The 25,434-nt window shown below is 39.8% G+C and overlaps 1 protein-coding gene across 2 annotated transcripts in view; it reads right to left on the bottom strand.

Annotated features, from left to right (window-relative positions):
• PNPLA7 (patatin like phospholipase domain containing 7) overlaps window positions 1-25,434 on the bottom strand; it is a 130,184-nt gene that overhangs the window by 101,581 nt on the left and 3,169 nt on the right. For both annotated transcript variants that reach the window (XM_050907912.1, XM_050907913.1), the window contains exons 3-15: window positions 25,059-25,124; window positions 24,555-24,639; window positions 23,836-23,918; window positions 20,967-21,055; window positions 20,447-20,587; window positions 18,903-19,062; window positions 17,746-17,826; window positions 10,988-11,116; window positions 9,526-9,606; window positions 8,782-8,926; window positions 8,128-8,220; window positions 3,417-3,517; window positions 2,376-2,522 (exon numbers count right to left, since the gene is read on the bottom strand). In XM_050907912.1, coding sequence (XP_050763869.1) covers window positions 2,376-2,522; window positions 3,417-3,517; window positions 8,128-8,220; window positions 8,782-8,926; window positions 9,526-9,606; window positions 10,988-11,116; window positions 17,746-17,826; window positions 18,903-19,062; window positions 20,447-20,587; window positions 20,967-21,055; window positions 23,836-23,918; window positions 24,555-24,639; window positions 25,059-25,124 — 1,401 coding nt within the window. The remainder of the gene's footprint in view (window positions 1-2,375; window positions 2,523-3,416; window positions 3,518-8,127; window positions 8,221-8,781; window positions 8,927-9,525; window positions 9,607-10,987; window positions 11,117-17,745; window positions 17,827-18,902; window positions 19,063-20,446; window positions 20,588-20,966; window positions 21,056-23,835; window positions 23,919-24,554; window positions 24,640-25,058; window positions 25,125-25,434) is intronic.

Genomic DNA, 25,434 nt, shown 5'->3' with positions numbered 1-25,434 from the left:
TCCTGTCTAGTATCCTCTCTCTTGAATGGGCAAGACCAGCAAACCCAAATTCAGCATTGCATAATTACAGGGTTTGAGCTAAATAACTTTGCACTGATGCGCTCCAGCCTCCTCCAGCCACTAGCTTTTAGGAAGACAAGTCGCTAGCACAACAAAATCCATTTCACGGCAAGTTTGTGAAATGTGTTACTTTCTTTGTGTTACTATAATAGATAATAAATTAGCACAGGCTTATGATGCAGAAGTGAAAGCACAAATCACTTATAAACAGTAAACAAAAGCAGTAATTAACTGGGACAGACAAATAATTTTTTTGTCAAAGGAAGTTCCCTTATAACTCACGCAGAAGATATGCCCTGCAACATTGTTTAACTCTCATATCATAACTGCAGAGAAAGCTGAAAACATGTAAAAGTTGTATGAGACTGAAAACCATTCATGAAGGAATTCAAGTTATTTAAAACAAAAGAAAAGCTTAATTCTGAAGTCGGATACCTAAAGGTCATTTGAGATAATACTGCCTCTCTCCTATAGTAAATTATCCCCTCCTCTCTCTCTCTTACAGTCTCATGGAAAAAAAAAAAAACCCCAAACAAAAAAACCCCCAAACCCAACCAAACAACCAAAAAAACCCCACCACCATCTGTCATCAAAACATCTTGATTTTACTCACACTGACTGGCTGTTTGGAAAAATGACAACTTAAAATGCCTTCAGTCAGCTACGAAATAAAAGATCTGAGCTAATTTTTTTTAAGAGAAGAGCTTACAGAACTCATTTTCTTCCTTCACGTAAGTAGTCTTGAACACAGATATTTTAAACACAATAAGATTTTTCTTCCATTGCCTGTAGAAGAACAAACTTTTGCTATCCTGCATAGAAAAAATTAACATTGACCTTTAAATGAGATTTCTAGCATTTGGCTACATTCCATCAGATTCTAATTTGCTTGTGAAAACCTGAGTTGCTATAATATGAAAGTTTGAAAAGCCTACCTTATTTCATTATTATTTAGATCTTCATGTTAAAACCACTGCCTATTAGATGCTGCATTTTAAGGATACTGTTCCAATTAACTTCAACTCTAATCTGTTTACTTGTCAATTACTGAGAATTTATTCTAGATTAAAAAAAAAAAAAGTGCTGTAATCGGTAGCTTCAGTGATCTTGGAATTTTTGCTCGTGATCCGATAGGTCTAAAAAGGAAGACATCAGTTGTATATTGGAAACAAACTTTTGTCACATGCGGTGTCTGAGGCCAGTCCTATCAAGAATAGAAGGCTGAAGAGAACAAATGAAAGTACCTAGTCCTACTTTAGTCCATCTGTAACAAGAATTTCTTCTAAAACAATCTGTAGCCTTTCATGAGGATATAAATGCCTGAAAAACCTGCAGATTAATGTAACGAGACAGTTAAGTCTCCTGAAGACTAACAGACAGTACTGCAGCCCTTTGTCAAATCAGCGACAACGTAGGGCATGTATCTCAAGCCTCACTACTGGCAGCTGAAAGATCATGACCAAGATTTTGAAGTTGCAAGGGGAGCAATTTGGAAGTCAGCAGGGAATGTTAAAATCCAAAAGTAAAATCTTTTAAGTTCTAGCAAGTGTCGTTTGGTGAGAGCTCTTAAAGCAGAGGAGGAGGCTGCAGCAGCTGCGCCCAGGCCTCTGGCAGCATCAACAGACTTGAGTTATTGAAATATATGCTGTAATAAAACTAGGATATCTGTGACTGATTTAGACAATTTAGTACAATTTTCCCAAATTGTCTGATTGGCTGCATGAACAGATACACCTCTGTAATGAAATGCAGCTGGAATCATAGGAATGATGAAAACAAACATTTTCATTCCTTCTTACAACACGAAGGTGATGAGCAGGGGCTGAGCTCAATAATGACGACTGTGAGGGCACCAAGCATTTAACTTGGAACGGGCATGGCACAGTCACTCAGCTGTGAAATGCACTCATAGCCATTGGCCAAATACAGAGATTCAATTCCAAAAACCAAACGAGGCACTCAGATGCTATGCCAACAGGATTAATGCATTCAGCAATCACCTGAATGCCTTTACATAATTTCTTCACACAGTATGTGAGAGCATGAAATTACAAGGCGGCAGAAATTGCACGTTTACTTCTCACATGGATAAATCTGTACACAGCGAGAAAAGATTCATGCAGTGCATTTCAGTATGGTCTTTGCAAATGGCAGAATAATTCAGATTTATTTTGGTCCTGCTAATAACTTCAACAGACTAGAGAATAAAACATTCAGCTAGTCTACAGTATATTAGGGAGACAATTTACTTTTTAGTGCCTGGCAGAATGAGATGAAAAGCAAAAACAAAGCCATTTCTTCCTGCAATAACTTACATCAAGTTTTATCAAGGTTGAAAGGTCTTTCTTTGCTGCTTCGACAATGGCATCAATATGTTTGCTATTACAGGAGTCTTGCACAGCACTATAATGGAAAACTGCTGAAGGAGTTTCTGTCACCGTCACAGTCTTCTTCAATATCGACTGCAAAGAACAGATACACAACAAGTATCGGTTTAAACATTGTAATTGGCACCTATCCAGCAAAAACTTGCCGTATCATCTGTGTTCTTTATCCACCACAACTGGTGGCCTGCAAAAAAACCCTAGATTTCCAAAAAAGCAACAGCTTGCTAACTTCATTATCCTTGTATTTTTCTGCAAAGCTTGACACTCAAGTCAAACAAAGTTACTCATCACAGCTTGCGAAAGGGAAGACTAAGAGACTTTTCAGAAACTGGGCAGCTGCCAGCTTGATAGAACTAAAACTTGATCAACACTGTATACAAAGATGGAGGAAAAGATAAAATGTCCATCAAGGTCACACTGAACCACAGTTTCTCTTCAGATTTTGGTTTGCAGTTTTATAGTTCAAGAGTATTTTCATGCTCTTAACTTCCAGGTCAGTATTCGTAAAAAGCAGACCACAAAAAGAAAAACAGATTTATAAATCATGACTGAAAACCTACAGGAGGTTCACAGGCTGATACAAGTTTTTAATTCCTTGCTGCAAAGTAGTTCTCACAAATAAAGCATGGTCTGATAAATTTCACCTTTCCAAATAATCTTTTTCATGAGTCAGAGGAAGGCAATACATAAAGTCAAGAAGTTGCAGCAGTGCTTTCCCATTACTTGCCAAGGGAATCTCCACAGAGGTTCAAGATCTGCACTAAAAAGCCTAAACAGTCACCAAAATCTACTGAAACAACTGTAAGTTAAAACACACCCATACAAGAAGACCAAATATCACAACTCGTACAGAGTTGCAAGGGCAGCGTTTCGAAGTAAGGGAGAAAACATTTAAATTACTCAAAGAATAATGATATAAGGAAGTACAATGCAAGAAACATGCCAGACTCTCCAAAGGAGAAGATGTACCTTGCCCACAACAGGACTGCTGGCAGCGTCCTCCGAGCCAAAGTGCACTCTGGCTCTTTCATACGCCATGTCCATGTCTGACTTTGCACCGCTGGAATTATCTACAAGCAATATAAAAATCTTTTTTTAAGCACGTCCTTTATTACAGTTTCTCAGAAATAGCAGATAGTACATGAAGTCAAGCAACTTTTTGTTTGTTTGTTTTTTCATTTCTGAAGCTGAGGATAAAATAGAAAGCGGCATCCTCATTCTTATTTATTTCCTACTTCCTTTTGACCTGAAGATCTGATGGGAACTTTAAATCTTCTCATCTCAGCTCATGTATACAGTATGTCCCAAAATTCCCACATCCACTCTTGTACAGAGTACAATAATTATTTTGGGGTAGACAAAACAGAGTCATTCGGATCTGAAGATTACCAGGAAGAGGCAAATCCACCAAACAGATTTTCCTCATTGTTGTCAGGAAACGATTCTTATTAACCTTTTCTCCACCAAAACAAAGAACTTTTTTTGCAGCCGATATATTGCAAGAGCTTTCATAGGGAGAATATTATGATCAGCAACTTCTTAAAGTCTCTCCACAGAAAGCATTCCCCCCCCGATGCCTAAAATAATTTCAGATCTTTTCTACAACTTGTCCAAATTTTCAATGCACGTCATGTGCTGAGAGATACACAAGGAATTCCCTTACAGGTCTCACTTATTTAATTCATGAATTTGAAGTCACTAACAACTTCTATTCCTTACTTCCCAATTTTAATACATCTTAATTATATTAGCTCCTTGGCTGTCCCATCCACCTTCCAGGAACTTCTCTGAGATAATAACGCAAACATAACTGGGAAACACATCCTATTTAATTACCTTGAATAGGATACCCACGTATCAGCCTGATGATTTACAGATGAGTTTAAGAATCATGCAGAGATTGCAATGTCTTTTAACAAATAAAACTATAGTCATTTCTATCATATTTCTATGCCTAATATATCTCAAAAATATACTGTATTCAGACAAGTTTAAATTTTCTCCCTTACACCTTTTGTCTTCTGTTACTACATTGTTCTTATACTTTTGCTTTTTAAAATACAAATTGCTGCTCAAAAATAGGATGGGCCCTTAGGAAAAGCAATTGTCTTTCCTGACTGTTGAATTTTGTTACCTAATAAACTCTGAAAGGGCTCAAATTTTTAATTCTGACTTCCTCCCCCTGCCTACACACACACACACACACACACGAGTTTGCCCAGGACACACACACACACACACACACACACACACACACACACGAGTTTGCCCAGGATTGCCCTGATCTTTGGAAAGTTGGCTTTTGGAAACACAGAGCTGCCCTATATTTACACCCTTGTGACATATGATCATGTGAAAATATTACCCTCCCATGCAGAGCTGTATATAAATTTAATTTTAAAAATACAATTATTTTATTTCTGAAGGAGCTTGACTCCTGTCTCCACCCCAGCTAGGACAAGGAGAGAATCCTACTGTCCCAAAGATTCAGATCTACCTCAGAGTACTCTTTTCCATGTTATCTACAAATATGAACAGATCTTTGCATATAGTAAATCCACATCTGCCACTGGGGTCACAATATCATTTAATGATCAGCCTCCAAACAAGAAACCCAACAAGTTGACCCAAAGATTGTCATCAGCAAAACTTACAAGAAAGAAAGAAAAAAAAAAAAAAAAAAAAAGAAAAGCTGTTGATGCTACTAACTGAATTTCATACAGACTGCAACATTAAAGACCCTAAATTAGTTATAAACAAAAAAAGCTGGGATAGTAGAAATAGCAGCATGGAACTCCATATGGGCTGATTTGACTACCTGTCAATTATACTGCCCCACAAATCACAGTGTCAGCATAATTACTAAGCCCCAGTACACCAAGTGCATTTTAAACCTAAACACACACTTCTCAGGTTAAACCTAAATAATCTGATAATAGGCATGTGGGCATGAAAAGCATCCTCTACATAGCTCTGCATATTAAAAAAATCAGAGGAAAAAGAGGAAGCATTCTAAGAGCGAAAGCTTATGTCTACTAGACTTCTATTCAAAGTAGAAGTCTTCATCTCAGTTGTAGATATAAGCTTCCCACACAGTGATTAATTAAACTGTCTTGTTGCTCAAATGGGAGTTAGAAAGGATACAGCAGAACAAGCTTTAACTAGAACTGTTGAGTCAAAAGAACAGAAGGCAGTGGGAAACTCAAGAGTGGAATGCAATCCTGTTTCGTGAACACATGCTCGCTGGTATCCCACACACTGCTGGTATGGAAGTCACTGCAAAAACAATGGCAACTGACACAGTCCCTGGCAGTATTTCAGCTGCCTCTTTCTTTCCAAGTACTCACTCGCTGAACTACCTGCTTTTCCTAATGCGGGTGGTCCTATGCTCCTGCATGTATGCTGTAGGGTCACGGCTTCAGTTTTGAAGAAGGAAAAGCAGCTTCTCTTAACTCTTGATAAAAAAACCCCAACAAACAAACCAATAAAAGATAACTGCTATTTAACCTTAAAAAAATTAAGTTGGGAACACTTACTTCCAGGAACAATAAAACTGATGAAGTTATCACACACAAAAGATCTCATTGTTTTATTTCGTTCATCTAATTCTTCTGTTCACCAGCCCAGATACTCCACGTGACTTAATTACATCTTTCTCCACATAAAGGGTTAGTATACTTAAAAAGTAGACTAGCCTAAGTTGGCAGGATCGTATTTCCTCATCTACACAACTGCTATGTTTCAAGTTAGATAGCTATACAAAAAACAGAAGAAAAAATTACACCCCAACCCCAGGAGCAACTGCAGCAAAAATGTTTTCCCCAAAGTCATTTTTAGCAGTTTTTGTTAATTCTGATGAGCCGAGCAAATCAAAGAGATGCTGAGATAATAGCACTTGTATGACTCCAATAACAGACAGTTCTCTTTTCTCTGAATCAATAATAAGCATAATCAATATTCTCATGGAGTCTGAACACACAGTAAGGTAGTGGAATAGAGTCTGAAGCAAGATCTTGATCTTTTCATTACAGACATCAAGATACTTTCTGTGCAAGCTAAATAGCGACTGTAACCTCAGCACAGTGAGCAGAAATCAGCTGCGTTAACTGAGGCAAATCGTAATTACCCAATTAGATATGCTCCTTCTGTCAGCAAAAATTAATTTTCTCTCTCTGCTAAGCTCTGTGTACCCTGACATAACTCGTATGACACATAAAAGGAGAAAGGAAGGACACAAAGATATATTCACTGTTAAGTATGCAGGGATCCTTCCACATAAAAGCTTCTAAGAACACGCATGGACGCTACCTTAAAAGTGTTACCTTCAGGGCTGCATAAGCAGATCTCACTGAACTACTTTATTTACCTGGAGGAAAAATGGCTACGTTCAGAGTAAGCATTACTTAATCCACCACTGAATCAAGGCTGCTGGTACATTTTATAATGCATAGTGCAAAACAACCTAACACATATGAAAATAAAGCCAAGTCTTGCATGGGTCAGTTCAACATTTTCCCTTAATTTGTTTCCCTGGTTCAGAAAGATAATCTACTTATCACTAGCCAAAATCCTACTTCTCTGTCACATCCATCCCTCTGGACAGTAACATGGAAGTTATGAAAAAATGTAACTGGGACATTGTACATTTGCACAGCAGAAATTGAAGAGGAAGTGAATCAGCTCTCTATTGTTAAAAATGAAGTAACTACCCATTCTTCTCTTCTCTACATACCACCAACTTTACTTGACAGCAGCAAGTGTTAGAAACCTTGCGCTGGGGAGAGCCCTCAACACTGAGGGCTCCCTCAGCCTGTCTCCCTCCTTTCTCCTTGTCTCCATACTCTCCAACCCCTCATAGCATCTTATCATCTCCTAAGCCATTTAATAGTCAATGTAAGCAATACATGTATCTTCTAATGTATCCAGGGTACCTTTATTCCACTGATCAAACTTTATATGACTTCTCTATTAACAATATCTTCATAATGACTACAGTATCTAAGCATGACCTTACAACTACCTCAAGATGGTTAGTTTGGTACTCAGCTAATGAAAGACAGATGCCTTCCTTCTGTGATTCACCCAAGAAGTTCCAGTTTCTCTACCTGGAACATAAAGCTAACCTAAACAACTGGCTCAGAGGAAGATGTCTACAGTGGAGATGACTGAAGTTCACTGAAAGGAATACTGCAGCATCAAAACAGCTCAGCCTTATAAATGTCTCATCAGAGCATTCAATGATAAATCACCTTTATTACCCACTCCAAAAACATTCCTCTAAAAGCAACAAAGCCATGTAATGTGCTCTTTGGGACAATCAGCCAAGCAAGAATCGTGTGTCATCTTTTGCATGAAAGATGATAGCATATCATCATAACTGACTGTTTCAGTTATATCAATTAATAAAGCTCTTCATTTGCAGGTCTCTCAGTAACCAAATTACTGTATTTTCCCCATTGCTAATAAAGACATCAAGGGAACGCTCTCTTAGGTAACAGTCCATTTGTTACTTCAGAAAATAAATTTTTTGACAAATGAGTTAGGAAGCAGCACTACTGCAAGATGATTATCTAACATAAACAGGAAGATTATCTAACCCAGTGCTCCAGAGAGCATGTGTCTTCCCCCATATGATTAGATACATTACATATTTCCCACAATTTTGCCAAGCACTACTTACTGGAAGTCTCTGCAGATCCTGCATAGGGAGGTGAAGAAAGGCTTCTTCTGAAAACATGATCAGAGTTTTCTGTACCAGAAATCTTCAACGTATCTGAAATTTAGAAACAAAAGTTACACGAATGTAAACACAAGGTACTCCCTAATAAAATAAATTTCACTGACAGCAAGAACGTCTCACTACCCACTTTTAAAACTTATTAAAGGCTCTGTTAAAGGTTTTGAAACACCAATGTTAAACATTGTTTAAACCTGCTTCCTGCCTTTGATTTAATTAAAAAAAGTTTTTCAGGTTCAGAGGCAAAATTCAACTCAATCTATTTTCCTAGGTTTAGCTTCCATACTGACACTTCAACCTGAAAGCCTACACATATCCAGCAATTCTTCTGCTAGTATCTAGAGTGCAGAATTTTCACAGCTCCTCCTATGAAGTCAACATTAGGAGCCACTTTTTTTTTCCCCCTCCCCCCTTGGTATCATTAACAACACAGGAATGATTTCCTATTAAAGCTAAGGACTATCCAAAGACTTCAAACCTGAAACTGATTTAAGACAATCCCTAACTACTCTAATCAAATAAAAATCCTCTGCTCAATAGCACAACAATTAAAGAACATCACAAAGGACGGTTACTACACATTTCCAGAAACATTACCTATTTCCAGTGCTTCCCCAGCTTTTTCAGACTTTTCTCCACGATCTTCCTCTGATACATTAGACACTTGTCTTTTTACTGCTTTGCTCGAACTTCCTCCAGATGTTACACTTGTCACAGAGATGAGCGGGATGGCTTGGCTCTGCTGCAAGAAGCAAGGTGAAAAGGCAAACATAAACCACACACTCATGCATGTTAAACAGGACTGGACCCTGTATTGACCCCTGGGGTACTTCTCCCAGTTGCAGTGATCAAAGAAAGATTATCAAGGGCGGCCTTGCAATGATATCTGCCAGCTCCCTCAGCACTCCTAGGTGCATCCCATCGTGGCCTGTGGACTTACGTATGTTCAGTTTGCTTAAGTATTCCCTGACCTGATCCTCTTCCACCAAGGGCACATCATCCTTTGAACTGTTATAGGTAGAAGTGACTCAGTATCATTAACAAATGTCAGGACTGCTGAAACATACTGATGTATGTGCACAGTGGTGCACATATACCAGTCTGAAGTGATGCACTTCTTCAAACTTTTAGAATTTAAGCTTCCTCCCCCAATTCCCCAGGCATCAGCGTAGGCTAGATTTTATGGGCTGGTTATAAAAGTACCTTACTTTTCAAGTACTGTCATTATTAAATTAATATGTAGCATTTGCTTTATGATCTTCTGAAAGAAGGAAAACCTCTCTGTGCCAAGTCACAGACAGGCTGCATAGGAAGAGCAGACAAAATGTACCCCAAACTTACACAATTGAAGAGCTCAGTAGTCAAACCAAGGTAGTTGTGCAAAGCAAGGAATGTCACTCTCTGCAGCCTTACCATGATGATCTAGAAATGGGAAATCAAGAAGCAATAGGAATGGATTTAGCATTCTCCCACACTCATTCTTGCATTTAGATAGTTACGTACCAGAGTACCTGAAGGCACTTTATAAAATACAGACTGTACCCTAAGCTGAAATTCCTTTTTAGCAGTTGATAAATTGACGCAAAGATAGATTCAAGTGGTTTACCAAAGACTTCACAATCATTTGATGGCACAAGAATCCAAAGTCTTACTCCCAAACACCAAATAATGCTTTTTGTTTTCTGTAAACATTAATAATAAACATGCCTTGAAATAAAAGCATTTGCTTCCATTTTTTCGCCTTCATTAAAAAAATTATTCTGGCTTTCCCCATACAGAGCGTGTGCTACTGCTCTACAAGCACTCTAAAGTAACATAAGACATCACTGCCACCTGACCTTCCTCTGCCCTGGTAGCTTATTCCCACTCTTAAGCCATCCTCTCTTTTGTATCAGCTCTCACGGAGCAAATTAAATTGGTATAATGATCTGTTCTCCTCAACCATCATTATTAGGAGGTTCACGTGTCACTCATAAATCATCCAGATACCAGAACAGTTTGCAAGGACAAAAAGATTTAGAAGTGATAGTAAAACAAAAGGACAGACCAGAATGACTCACCAGGTCACATGCACCCATTTGAGTATTATACCTGTGGGACAATGCACCACTTGGCAAACTCTCCAAACTGAAATCGTTAACACACTAGTCCCTACACTAGCTTACACTTGCAGGATGTACAAGACATATTTGCAGTGCTCACTTGAGAACTGTCTAAGCTCCTGCAAAGCCAGGGAAGGTGAACTTAAAACTAATACAAAGCACAGCTCTTTCCTTAGATGCTGACACCGGCTTCTGAAGTGGAAATTCACGTCAGCCTGAATTTTGTGAATTTTACAAAGAATCACCCCTCAACAGCTTCTGAGGGTACATCAGTCCTTTTTCAGAATATGCGACAATCTTTTCCATACTCTAAGCCATTTTGAAGCCTTGCTGGTGCATAACCATGACACAGAGCCCATGCCAGCACGCTCTACTCCACCAGGACCAAGGAGCTTACAGTGCAGGTCAGGCTGATTCGAGAGGCTATCACACGCAAAAACTGATTCAATGTGTGTGTGTGTGTGTGTATATATATATGAATTATTTCTTCCTGTACATGATTAATGCTGAGACCATTAAGTCTAGGGCTCTAAGAGCAAGAGGAATAGCAGACCTAGTCCAAATCTTGAAAAGAAGCTATACTGAACAGTTCCATATCTGCAAAAGGATGATGAACTTGCTGAACTTCAAAATGTCTTCCTTGTAACTTTGAAATTAGAGTGATTCTCCCCCCCCCAATTCTACTTAACAATGAAGCTTACCTGTACCACTCTAACAAGAGTTTCAGGATATTTCTGGAAGACATCTTGAAAGGCACTTGCTGGAAGTCGCAATATAGTGGACGGAATGGCTGCTCGGGCTGAGACCGTTTTATAAGGGGCAGGGTGACCCTAATAGAAAGTTTCAAAGACACAAGGTCAATCCACCAATTATCTGACCCCATTCTTCCCAATCACTTCCCAACTTTCTACTGTGATATTGTATGCGCTTTACAGACATCATCTGACCACAAAAAGCCTTGAACTTACACTCCATGACCTACAGGTGGTGTAATGAGGGCAGCATGGTCAGGTGAATTCACACCAGCAATTTCACTAACATTAAACAGAGACAGAGGTAGAGAAATAAGAGCTACAAGAAGGTGTATCAGGTTAAGGGGAACTGGCTAGTCTGTCAACTCTGTTACAGTTTTACTACAGACAAAGCCAGGCTTCAGAAGTATTTCAACTTCCAGCTATTCAAGACTGCAGAGAAAAGAGGTTTTGTTGATTTTATTATCTGTACTGATGACCAAGCTATTTGCTGCAATAACAATCATAGACTCACAGAAGCAGCAAAAAATATAACAAAACTCTATAGTAATTACATACATAATGGAATAAGACAAAAACTAGGCAGACTTCTTGTGTTCTAAGATATATATATATATATATGAAATATTCCAAATGACAAAGCCAAACAGCTTCTCTTTACTTGAGATAAACTGGGTCTAGACCATCCTGAGTTGCTCGAAGAACAGATGGAGAATTAACAAACCAATGAAAGATACAACTGTAAGTGGGTAGAATACAGAGATTTTTTTACACTGAAAAGCAAGCATCTGGTTTAGGATTTTCCCCCTTCAATCAGAATAGATTTTAATGAAAAGCTACTCCCAAACACTTGGATAAAAAACTCCAGACAACATCCCTTCTACCCCATTATTAAATGCTGAAAAGAATATCTATAAGTCATTAATTCATTTACTAATACAGGAAATACTGATTTATCCAGTATTTCTAAGATAAAAGGAGTCTTTTTGTGGTACGGAGCAAGAGCTAAGGCAGAAATGGAGTTTCTACTTTAACAGTCACCTTACAGCTTCTGAAGCTTTCATTCCTCCTGAGCAGCAGAAGGCAAATTTTTCCCAACACTGAGCACAGAGATGCTAAATGCTGATTACAAACGAAAAAATTTGCAAGTCTTCCAGAGCATCAGACAACTAAACACAATCACTGCAGAAGAATTTCTGCCTAAAGAACACAGCAAAACCAAACAAGATACATTCTGTACAACTATAACCACTCTGGAAAATAAAGCTACAGCTCTGTCTGCCTTGCTGGTCTGGAAGTCACGATGAAGCAGATTCTAAAATTAAATTAAATTAATTGGAACCAATTTCTTAATTACACCAACTTCAGCTGACCTTTTTATAAAATGTGGGGTTGATATTAATAGCTTTGATTCTCAAGTTCCTGAGGGATTTGAAATTTTAAACATCTCTGACCTACAGTGCACAGCTACCAGGTGTCCTCAAGCTTTCCTGAGTTTCTTTTAATTAAAGAAATAAACAAATGACATTTCCTGTGCTTTTGCTGTACCCAAAAATAAATGCAACATTCCTCTTTTACAGGCCACTTTAAAGCCTGGCTTTAGACGAAGAAGTCATTTGGAATTCAGAGAATCACAGAATGGTTTGGGTTGGAAGGGACCTTAAACACCATCTCATTCCAACCCCCTGCCATAGGCAGGGACACCTTCCAGTAGACCAGGTTGCTCAAAGCCCCATCCAGCCTGGCCTTCAACACTTCCAGGGATGGGGCACCCACAGCCTCTCTGGGCAACCTGTGCCAGTGCCTCACCACCCTCACAGTGAAGAATTTCCTCCTTATATCCAATCTAAACCTACCCTCTTTCAGTTTAAAGCCATTACCCTTGTCCTATTGCTACATGCCCTTGTAACAAGTCCCTCTCCAGCTTTCTTGCAGGCCCCTTTCGGTACTGGAAGGCTGCTAGAAGGTCTCCCCAGAGCCTTCTCTTCTCCAGGCTGAACAACCCCAGCTCTCTCAGCCTGTCTTCACAGGAGAGGTGCTCCAGCCCTCTGATCATCTTTGTGGCCTCCTCTGGACTCGCTCCAACAGGTCCATGTCCTTCTGATGTTGGGGGCCCCAGAGCTGAATGTAGGGCTCCAGGTGGGGTCTCACCAGAGCAGAGCAGAGGGGCAGAATCCCCTCCCTCGACCTGCTGGCCACGCTTCTTTTGATGCAGCCCAGAATGCGGTTGGCTTTCTGGGCTGCAAGCGCACATTGCCGGGTCATGCTGAGCTTCTCGTCAGCCAACACCCCCAAGTCCTTCTCCTCAGGGCTGCTCTCAATCCACTCATCGCCCAGCCTGTATTTGTGCTTGGGATTGCCCCGACCCATGTGCAGGACCCTGCACTTGGCCTTGCTGAACTTCATGAAGTTCTCACGGACCCACCTCCAAGCCTGTCAAGGTCCCTCTGGATGGCATCCCTTCCCTCCAGCATGTTGACGGCACCACACAGCTTGGTGTCATCAGCAAACTTGCTGAGGGTGCACTCAATCCCACTGTCCATGTCACCAACAAAGATGTTAAATAGCGCCAGTCCCAATACCGACCTCTGAGGAACGCCAGTCATCATTGCTCTCCACTTGGACATCGAGCCCTTGACCACAACTCTTTGAGTGCGACCATCCAGCCAATTCCTTATCCACCAAGTGGTCCATCCGTCAAATCCATGTCTCTCCAATTTAGAGACAAGGATGTCATGCAGGACAATGACAAATGCTTTGCACAAGTCTAGGTAGATGACGTCAGTTGCTCTTCCCTTATCCACCAATGCTGTAATCTCGTCGTAGAAGGCCACCAAACTTGTCAGGCACGATTTGCTCTTAGTGAAGCCATGTTGGCTGTCACCAATCACCTCCTTATTTTCCACGTGCCTTAGCATAGTTTCTAGGAGGATCTGGTCCATGATCTTGCCGGACACAGAGGTGAGACTGATTGGCCTGTAGTTCCCCGGGTCTTCCGTTTTTCCCTTTTTAAAAATGGGGGTTATATTTCCCCTTTTCCAGTCAGTGGGAACTTCACCGGACTGCCACGACTTCTCAAATATGATGGATAGTGGCTTAGCCACTTCATCTGCCAGTTCCCTCAGGACCCGCGGATGCACCTTATCAGGTCCCATGTATATAGTCTGCTTTTAAGTACATACATCGCTATACTTACTATCAACTGTATTTCCTACCAATCTCTACACTAAATACATAGTGAAAAACTAAGGAAATCTATTAAATCTTTAGTCGCTGGACAAAGGATAAACATTAAGTTTAATAGTGTTCCATAACAGTTATTCAAAAGGGCAAAATAAGCACCGTATATCATGTTCATATGATCTACACTCTACCCAGTAAAGTGTTTGTTGGTTTTTTTTTTCCTGAACAATGCTTGTTTGAGGACAGACCAATGCTGGCAGTCTCTCAGAAAACCAGTTTTAGGATAATAATGGATAATGATGCAGCAGCCTTCTTCTCCAAAGAACAGCCCATCCCTCCAGTTTTTCAGCATATAATTTTTCCTTTTCGAAATCTCTGCATGAGAGCAGCCTGCTTTTGAAAGGGCCAACCACCATGTCTAATTGGTTTGGAACATGCTAAAAGCTGTCAGAGGAACACGAAGAGGAAATGTTCCCATAATTGTCAGTTCTCTCAAATATAATGTAATCAGCAGCGCACAGAGAATACCATGTTTAAATTATACTATTTTATAATCACTTACTGAGGTCACAAGGAACAGTTAAGTTATAATCAGTAGTGAACTAGGTGCAACAGAGAACTTCTTGTTCTCAACATGGATAACTATTTACTTCTTTCTTGTTCTGAGAACTGGGGAGTAATTAAATATCGTAGGTGACAAATGTCACAGCTAAAGCAGTAGCTGAATCCAGATGACAGCTAATGGCCAAATCCAAATGAATTTGGTTAAGAAATCTGGTACAAGAGAGACAGGTGCCTTACATTCTCCCACCCAGAGTGGTAACTACCTTTTGTACCCAAAAATCTGGCATATTCTCCCTATTCCCATTGCTTGGATTTTGTCTTCCTCCGCTCCTACCTGCCATCCTCTGCACTACACCGACACTGCTGCAACCCAAAGTCCTTGCAGCAATCAATCGCTTCTTTATAACCTCATCTATCTTGTCCACTGCCATTTAAACAGACTTGAGCCCTGCAGGCTCACCTTTATCCAAGTGTTTTTTCAGCTTCTTTTAATCCTCAGACTTTCATTTTTTTCCCCTCCATCACTGGCAATTGATCAATATTCCTCCCAGCCTCTCCTTTTTCATTCCAACTATGCCACCTGCTCACAGTTTTCCAAATATCATCTCCACATGGAGGACAAAAGAAGAGTAAAAACCAAAGCTCTATCAATCAGCATCAAACACCGTCTTTATTTGTCCCATTTAACTCTGAATGAAAATTCACCATTCAGAAAAAAGATCTGACTGCACATACAGGTAGAGTGAGCACTCAGCAACAGCTTCTGAAAATACGCGCATGGACATCAACAATGTTCAGTTCAGAGACTTCTTTAATATTTGAGGCAGTATCAATTCCGAGTCAGATTAACGACAACACAGAATTGTTCCAAAATACCAGGGAAGGGCTAGCATCTACTTGGATTCAAAAACTTCCAGTTTTTCCTTCAAGTTTTGAGAAAGCAGCATTTATTTGTTCTCAGAATAAGTGAAATACAGAACAAGTCTCTTAGGTCACAGCTGGTATCTTCGTATTTAGTAGATCTAAGGGGACTTTTCAATTTAAAAAATTGGAAAATTACATTAGAAAGTACCTCGAGTGACCTTTCTTTTAGATCCAACAACAAGAGGTCATCACTTCTTGCAGCCACCTCAATTTTCTTGCACATCTCTCAACCAAGTGGGGGACCACCCTGATGTCATGTGTTACAAAATCAGTCAAAGGAATCACAAATTCAGCTCAGACAACTCACATCCTCTCTGAATACATTCTTTCTTCATGTCAGATCCATGTGTTTGGTGGTAGAGTGAAACTTAATTAAGGTTATGGTACCTGCAGGAAGTTCTAAGACTCATTCACTAATTTGGAATGCCACTGAGAAGTCTCCTCTATTTTGATCAACGCTACTTTCTCTCTCCTTACCCATTTTCTTGCTACTCCTATACCTAAAGTCAGCAAGGAGCATAAGGAAGAAGAAAGACAGAAATAAAACAACCAGTTCACAAAGCTGGGAAACAAGGGAGGAAAGAAAGAGTTGTAAAAATAAATGAGAACAAGCTACTTCAGAAAAAAAAACTTGCAAGGTTTTTGGTTATATGCTCTTCTGCCCGCTGATAACTCTTCTCAACACACTTTCAGTAATTTTTCTTTTCTGATTTACCAGTGGTATAATTAATGAGAAAGAGAAAAAAATGACAGAATGAGAATTAAAAAAACCCCCAAACAACAACAAAAAAGCCCACCACAACACAAAATGAATGGCAACCACCCTTTAAAAAAACAAAACCACAAACAACTGTTACACCAGAAGGATTTCTTCTTATTTATTCAAAAAGAACATGACTAGTATTCATGTTGCTATACCATGGTCCTGCTCTTTAGAATATTGTCATTAAGAAAATTTACTGGTGGAAGTAACAAGGGCAAAGATACCTCTAAATTTGCTATTAATATGGATTTGACAGCAAGAACTAGGCTTGTACAGTCCAAATTATTCACATGCCATTACTTTCTACAGAAGTAAGTGTGACCAAGCTTAAAAATTGTTTATCACTTTTGATAGGTTTTATGGAAATTATAGATATAGATACATAGATATATGCTTGCATCTAAAAGTGGCAAAGAACACTTTACAGAATCATTAAAACTACTTACACATAGACTAACAGTACATTTTGATGAAAGGAGACAGCCAAGCACAAGAGAAACATGATACAAGGTCAAATATGAACAACTTACTGATTAGATTATCTTCATCCTCTCAACTATCAAAATCCTTCAAGTAAGCACTTTAAGTGCTTGTGTATTATCGAAGATGATGAATTCACCACCTTCAATTTAGGTATTCCTAAATAGATGCACTGTGACAATTTCAGCAAAACCATCATTGTAATTCCAACTGAACCAAAATCCACGCCACTAATTTGTACAATAAATACGACCAGCTAGCATTTAGCTCATCTTGTCGTCTGCCAAAGAGCACAACCTTCAGATGGACACCAGCAACATAAACATATTAGGAAAAAATTAAATCCATCAACTGGTTTCACAGTATAATTACAGTAATAACAACTGTCACATTTATTTTCATTAGACTAAATAAAAATAAATTCAGTACGTAACAAATCAAACAGTGTAAAAGCCTGGACTTTTGGGCCCTAACCTGGTCCTCCTCCTGACTGCTTTGTGACCTTGAGCAAATCAAACCATACCTCAGTTTTCCAGCCATAAAAGAATAGTTCAAATCCTCCTGCTTATCAGAAATAGCCAGTGTTACACTGTCAAGCATACACGTTTCACAGCCAACTTACATACCACAGAACTAAGTTTACAGCTGTGAAGGCCTGGGAGGAGGAAAAGAATTGGTCAAAGAAACATTTTCCATTCTGATTCTTTCCTAGCAATATTCAAAGTCTGCTTCCCCCGACAGGCTCTGTGACATAAAGCAGCACTGCAGAAAACCGGCACGTTCAAGAACTTACCGTGATAACATCAAGAATGCTGAGAAGGCTGTGGACGCTGTCTCCTGCCAGCACCTCCTTAACAACCACTTCTGTTCCATCCTGCAAGTGTAGGACAGAAGATTACTGCAGGCTCACAGTTGCATATCTGGCATCTATGGAGCATTTCAGAAAGCTTAACTTGCTCTCATTCTCCCAGATACTCTGAGCAGCCCTAAAAAGAAATCGTCCCCCACTATAACTTGGATGCTTGTTTTCTCTCTGCTCTGAAGGAAATGCGCTAATTCAAACCATCATAGTTTTAAACCACCATTCTAAAAGTGATAAATTAAAAGAAAATAAGAGCCAGTTTTGTCTAGGGGGAGATGTGACCTGCTTGTCTTTGCTATGTAACAACCAATTAAAAAAAAGCTTCCTTCACTCTGAGACAGAATTAGCTCCCTTTATCAAGGGATTACATGTCAAGAGGTAATACAAAACAAAGAACAGCAAAATGCAAAAATATACAGAAATCAGCAAATTTGGGATAAATTACAAACACAAAACCCCTGCATTTTCAGCCATCAGAAAACCGTTCACATGTTAAAGCTCAACTCAAAGTTCAGTCAGGAAGAAGGGAAAAAACAAAACAAAAAAATCTAAATTGGCAGAAGGGATCACAAGGGCTAGCACTCAACATTTTAAGACTCACCCATAAAACAAGCCATCATTCCTTTCCCTGTTTACCCCAAAGTGAATCTGAATCTTCCACCTCCCAGGCAAACCCACTAACTACCATGCTAGAATATTATGGAGTGAAGTGTACGTGGCGTCTGCTGCTCTGCATACCTAACTATTTTATATAACTACTATTCAAAAGGAGAATGTTTCCAACGCTATGCAAAGCCTATCTTGCACCCTGTCCTCCCTCAATAACTATGCAACTAGAGTATGTGAGGACATTTTGGAACGCCTGATCAGCATTGTGTTTCGTTCTCTCACCTAAGACATGGGGGCCACAGCTAAAAATCTTGATCTTTATAAATATCATGGTCCTGAAGAGCTGGAAGTAATCCTTTCTATGGATTCTATCACTATGATTCAAATGTCTAAGTTTAATCAATGCTTAATGATTCATGCCAACCTATATGCTATGCCAACAGATTTATCTCAAGAACCGCAGATCAGTTTATTCTTACACTTTCTTGAATGCAAACTTCCAGCTTGCCATCCTGCACAACGTAGATGCTGTTATCCAGCTGTCCAGGACGAAAGATGTATTCACCTTCATGCAATTGCACAAAAAACATGTGCTTGCACAATTCCAGGAAAAGAGGTTTCTCAAAGTGGCCAAGGACCCTGCAGGAAGGAACATGCAAAGGGAAACCTAAAATCGCCACTGCCCTTGGAAAATCCTTCCTAAATTAGCAAAGCCCCCAGGCACGAATAGCAGAGGAACCCCAGAGTCAGTTGTTGCACGGCAGTCCAACAGCATGGCAGAAGGAGCAGAAGTCCCCAAGACAGAAGTGCAAGAGTACTGTGAAACACTGAAAACTGTAAATACTGGAGTTCCTTTTTGAGCAGCACTTTGAGCAATGCCAGCAGGCTCAGAAGGAAGTATATCCAGTCTTCCTCAAGCAAACACCAGCATGGCTTTTGAAGGGGAAGAAACATAAAAACCTGCAAGATTCACACATTGCATGAGAAAAGTTACCCTATGGAACTTTCCCTTTTAGTACAGCTACCCTGTCCACGTAACCAGAACACGTGAGAAATACTGAAAACAAAGGGAAAAATTCCTGTCATCTGCACGTACTTGTAAGTTTGGAATATTCCATCTCCTGCAGGTAACGTGCAACTGGACTCCTTCAATACTGAAACTAGTCAGTCACTACCAGGCAGACAGAAATATGTGTCTTAAACCTGATCATTCTGTGCACAGCACCAGAAGGGCCCTCCACATAGCTCCGTTAGCTCACGTTTAACAGCATCAATCAATCAAATTCTCCTGCAACATCAATTAGTCACAGGAGATCATAATTCCACAGTAGAAAGTTTAGATGACTTCAGTAGCAGTTTTAGTAGAGTATGTGTGACCTTCAGGACTAAATTATATCATAATTGGGAGAAAAATGAACATACACAAACAAAACCAAAATTACAGATCGGAAGACTGCATCCTCTTTGCTGTGTCAGCAAATTTAACCCCTTGCTGAACAGGCACAAAGACCATCCCTTCTTCTCAACCCGCCAAAGGGCTGCGGGGATTAAGTTGACTTTGATTCCATTTGCAACCTTTTTAGCCAGAGAAGTAAAAGATCCTGCAGTTTAGAGAGCTGTCAATATGGTATCCAATTAACATTTACCAGTTATGCTTTTCTGTACCAAAAAATTGTCTGATATAGTCTCAAGGGAATATTTAAAATGCACTAACAGAAATCTGATCATGTTGGAATAGCTTTATTTTCACTATCCCTGAATTTAGGCCACTAATCTACACATTAGGGTTTTTTTTTTTTTCCCTTTTTTTTTTCTAAAAATGCGCTCAACTATTTTCTTAACTTTTCTAGAAAATAAGAAGTCATTTAGTCTTTCCTCGTGCTCAGATGAATTTTCAGTCAACTGATTAAAGATTCTGACCAGGCAGTGATAAAATTTAAGGCTTGACAAAGTGCCAAATATTTAGATCACTTGAACATCCATCAAAACCAAAATCCAAACTTATTTTTCCATTTAACATTACCTAACATTTTTAAGCATGTATAGGACTTCGGATGGCAAATGGGAATTCTTTACATCAAATTCAGTCAGATCTGCCTCTAGCAAAGAGGGAGGTGGTTCTTTTGGCTGCAGAGTTGGACATTCCTTCTTAATACGCAGAATCCTACAAAGAAAAACACAAGTCAGAAGGTTCAGGAAGTCTCCTCATTTGTCTTAAGTATGGGCTGTATGCTGACACCATAGGTTGACTGCAATACTAAATGCACACCATGCCAAGTTACACATTATCAATTAGATAAAACAGTAGCATTCCATCCTCCTGCCTTTCTTCAGCAAAACTAGACAGTGCTGCGTGCATAAACCACTCCACTTCAGCAAACTTCCCAGCAAAATGCTAGGCTGATGCACAGCTGACAGGACTGTGAAAAAACAGCAACTACGGGGAAGTGCTACGCTAGGGATAAGTTCCACACCACAAACAAAAAAAACCACAAAACCAGCCTCCATGGCATGAATTTTCCCCCTCCCAAAAGCCCAAGTACCTTTTAGCCAAAGATAAAACTTTTGCTCGCTTCCGCATCCTTTGGCGAGGCACAGTGTTCCCAACCAGAGAGTTTGGAAGAGTTGTAACCTAGGAGGAAATAATGAAAACAAAAACATTTACTAAAAAATAAAACCAAACCAAAAAAACCACCTGCTAGTTCCAACCCTGCAAAGGCTCCAACTCATCTACCAAGTCATTAGAACATGAGCAGAGTGAAGCACTCATAGAAGACCTTGGACGATTGGAACACCATCTACTCCAGGATCACTTTCTTCCTAGAGAGCAAATGGAGTATACTTTGATTTTAATAAGCAACTACTACAGTGGTAATGGATGGTGGAGGGAAAAAAAACCCTTGGCTATACAGTTCTCACTCAGGAACACTCAACATCAGGCAGACGAGTAACATTTAAAGCTCCACTACTCCTGTGGAAGTCTGTGATGCTGACAAACTAGGGCCTGGTTCATTTTTGAGCCGGTGACAAACAGCACCACAGACACGCAGCAAGGCTTTGACTTGTTTTTAATAGTTACTAAGTGCCACCTTCCGGAGAAATGCAACAACTGCAAGACCAAGAAAACACCTCAGTTACTCTCAAAACATTACTTGTTCTCCATTTGTTTCTCAAAGAGTTGAATCTCAGGAAAAAGTTTCTCTCACAAAAGAAATCTTTAATTAGTTTGGAGGGTCTTTTTTTTTTTTTTAAAGTAAAATCTTGGTATTTTATCAAAAATACATTAAGTACAATCAACAGCAGTTAGTTTGTAATATTCTATGTCTTATTCAGGAATAAAAGCAAAAAGCAAGGTCTAAAACCCAAAACCAAAAACTACCGGAAATGATTTTACGATGTGGAATTCTAAGCATTCTTTACTTATGTGTGTTACATATAAACAGCCGCGTTAAAGAATATTAAAATTATGAAGTTGCTGGCAACACACACGATTTCCTTTCATTGAGGGCTTTTTTGGCCAAGGTCTGTGTAAAGGCTGATATGCAATGCAAAAGCAAGGTTCAGGGAATAATCTCCTCCCTTCACAATGAAGGAGAGCTCCAGAACTGAATATTAAAACCAGCACAGTGTCTAAGTCCAAGTTTTTCAATTCACCTCAACAAAGTTTGGCAGTGTGTGAGGCAGAAGGCTGCAGCAGTTCACAAGAGGAAGTGTTCCTCAACGAGCAGTGACAACAAAGCAAGGTTACTTACCTGTACCTTACTTTTCTACAGATGTTGGTTTTACGTTCCCTGGCAACGTGAGCGCACACCCGGACTCGAGCGGGTTATCCCACAGGGTGCAGCTAGGACCCCCTTCAGCCACGCTCTGCCTTTGGTCCCAAAAGGGGCCGGTCCCATTCCTGCCTCGCAACTCCCCTGGGTCGGGGAGCCCACCGGACCCACACCCTGGTTCTGACTTTACAGGACAGAGGGCAGGGAGCACTTATCGCAGTCAGAGTTAAACAGCCTTTTTCCTTCACTAACCATTTCTATCTACTATCATTCATTCAACAGATGACTACAAGCAAGCAATAAACATTTGCTAGTCTGAAAAGGGCTCAGAGTCCCCACCTGAGTAAGAGGCAGCTTTCCAAAGTCAGGCTTTATCAATAGCATCACATATACTAAAACTGCACATGGAGGTCCAAGAAGCTGCTACATAAATTTTGGTATGAGAAGTGTTGAGCAAGGAAGTCACCTCAATGCCCAGGACCTATTGCACAAGCTTGTAACAAAACCAAATGCGAAACCTCTGCGCTGACATAGCCACTCATGACACCTCTGAAAAGATGAGTTCTTTTGACCATGGTGCTACTGTCAGTCAGAAAAAAAATGAATCTCACATTCCACAAACACTAAGTAGCTTCAAGGGAAGCATGTATTTTGAAGAGAAAGACAGGAAGATTAATCTCCTCAGTTAAATGAAATCCAGGCAATCAGTGCTGAACACCTAGCATACCTACTAAGATTAACCTAATCCATTAAAGGAAATGTCTGTCTTCAGATTTCCTCAAGCCTTCTTGTTGCAATTTCCCAAGAAAAGCCACTTGCAAAGATGAAAGCAAAAAACAAACAAACAAAAAAACACAAAAAGGAAGTAAATATCAAACAGGCAGCCATAGCCTTGAAGGACTTAACCAACTGACGCAGAAACAGATTCCTGACTGATGGAAAACTCTTGAGGAGACCTTTCAGAATAATAGGACAGGAACAACATCAGGACAGGAACCTGAGGGCACATGTGGTATTCCTTGTGACAATCCAAGGTAAAGAGGTCAATCTTGGGATAAACCCCTCTTGAACAGTCTCTAATGAGACAGTTTGACCAGCCTTATTTGCAACTGAGTACAAGAAAACGAAGAAAACAAGGGCTCATATGCTGAAGCGCTTCGTGCTCTTCACGGGTAGACTGCAGAAAGGGAAATTCAAGTATCTGCTCCGCAGATAGACTCACATGGGAAAGAAGGTGTCAGCTTTGAATGTAATGGCAGTACTGGAAGTCATTATCTGAAAAGGACAATCCTGAATATCTTGAATATAATCCTAAGTACCGAGAAAGACAGATTACTATAGATATTTAAACAATCATCAGCTCCATAGAGGACTTAGATATTCATTGATATTACTACCCTCATTGTCTGCAAATATTCTTGAAAGAGGTAAGGTTTGGCCAGAAAGAGAAGCTATTGCTGTTCCATCAGCAATTCAGGCAGAATTCCAGGAGTTCTGAAACATGCCCAGAATTCCAGTGAAATTGTATAGGTTGAAGGCCCTGGGCCAGGCTAAGCAAGTGAAGTATTGCAAAGCTTATAACACCTCCCAAACTGGATTTTAACCTTTACTTCCCTCCCACCGTGCCAGATGCACTTACCTTTCTCATGATCTTCCGCCCATAGAACATCACTTTGTCTCTCTTGCGAAATCTGTACTGGGGCACGTGTGGCTGAAGTTGTTCTGAAACAGGGAAGCATCACATCAGAAACCCTCTGCAGCTCTATGCTAAGGGAAAGAAAACTAAGCACAGGTTGTCAATTTTGCTACTTCCGTAACAGCTGTGGCTCCTGCCTGCTCAGCACCAAGCTCCTGTAGCCAGCATTTGGAATTTAAACCAACACAAGATACCTCATTATCCAACTCTGGTTAGCCAAACCAGACTAGGGAAGAGCTGGCTTGAGGCTCTACCTAATCCCCAGAGGAGATAAAAAGGCTCCCTAAACAGATACAAGGAGCAGGTAATTTGAATCTCACAAAGGAAACCTCTAATTCACCCGTTTCTCATTACTGTAACAGTGAAATCGCAGCACGGTTGAAATTATTTGCATGCCAACTGATACTAAGGCTATCATACACTAGAGAAATAAAAACCTCCAGCATCCTGCACATGACAGTTATGAATTCTATGTTCAGACCTGGGTAAGTGAATCAACACAAGTTCTTCATCCTTTTAAAGCTGTTTTCCTGCAAGAACCACTACCTTCACAGCAAGCAATTATTACACATCGGCATTGAATCTACCACATATTATTACAAAAATACTGAAGATAGCTGAGAAAACTGTTTTTAAAACATGCATAGTTACTGAGTACTTACTAGATTGTTTCACTCTTCTGTAAACGACAAACGCAATTGCTATAAGTAGTAATGCGACTGCAGCTCCAATTGCAATTCCGGTCAGCTGTGAGAGGAATTTAGGGGGGAAAGAAGTTAGTAACTTCTAAAGTTGAAAACTAAGTACTTTTTGGAGGGCTGAAGAACACTTAGCTCAGTAAGATGTCTAAAAGTTAAGCACATTCATAAATACTTAATTTTTAATTAAAAGATCACACATGCAAGAAGTTTAAACTACATCAGTATCTCCCCTATAAGCTCACATGCAAAATATTCAGCATTTTTCTCCCCAAAGATCTGTGAGCTGATCAACTCAATGTACATGGGATGAAACAACAGGAATTAATTCCTGCCTCAAGCACAGCGACAGCAAAGAAACACTCAGATTTTGACTGTGACTTAGTAGAGTTCCTAGAACTTACAAGAAGCTACACACTATTTACGCACACACAATCTTTCATCCAGTTGATTAAAGCTATACATTACCATAGTAGTCTGTATTCTGTCTTCTACAAACTGTAGAATTCGTGTTCCACCTGCTGGTAACACAGCCTGGAACCGAAAGGAAGGTGAAATTAGTTTCCCATGACTGGCAAAAAGCCTCCTTAAAAACATCTCAATGGCTGCTCTGGCACATACAACACAACTTGATTGTATTTTCCAACATCTTTCTTTCAACTATAGCCCACTTTGCAAACACAAGACATTCAGTGGAGAGGGGTCATTAGTGGAATTTTGCACTGGTGCCAGTTCAACGCATTCCTAAATAGTCCTAAACTAGGGTCAAACAGTGAGGTGATAACTTTTTTGATGATTCTATGTTATTCAGAGCAACAAGGACGAGAACTGAACGTAAAGGACT

Source organism: Gymnogyps californianus, chromosome 18 (assembly GCF_018139145.2).
Source record: "Gymnogyps californianus isolate 813 chromosome 18, ASM1813914v2, whole genome shotgun sequence".
NCBI lineage: Eukaryota > Metazoa > Chordata > Aves > Accipitriformes > Cathartidae > Gymnogyps > Gymnogyps californianus.
This window is presented reverse-complemented; position numbering and strand designations above follow the sequence as displayed.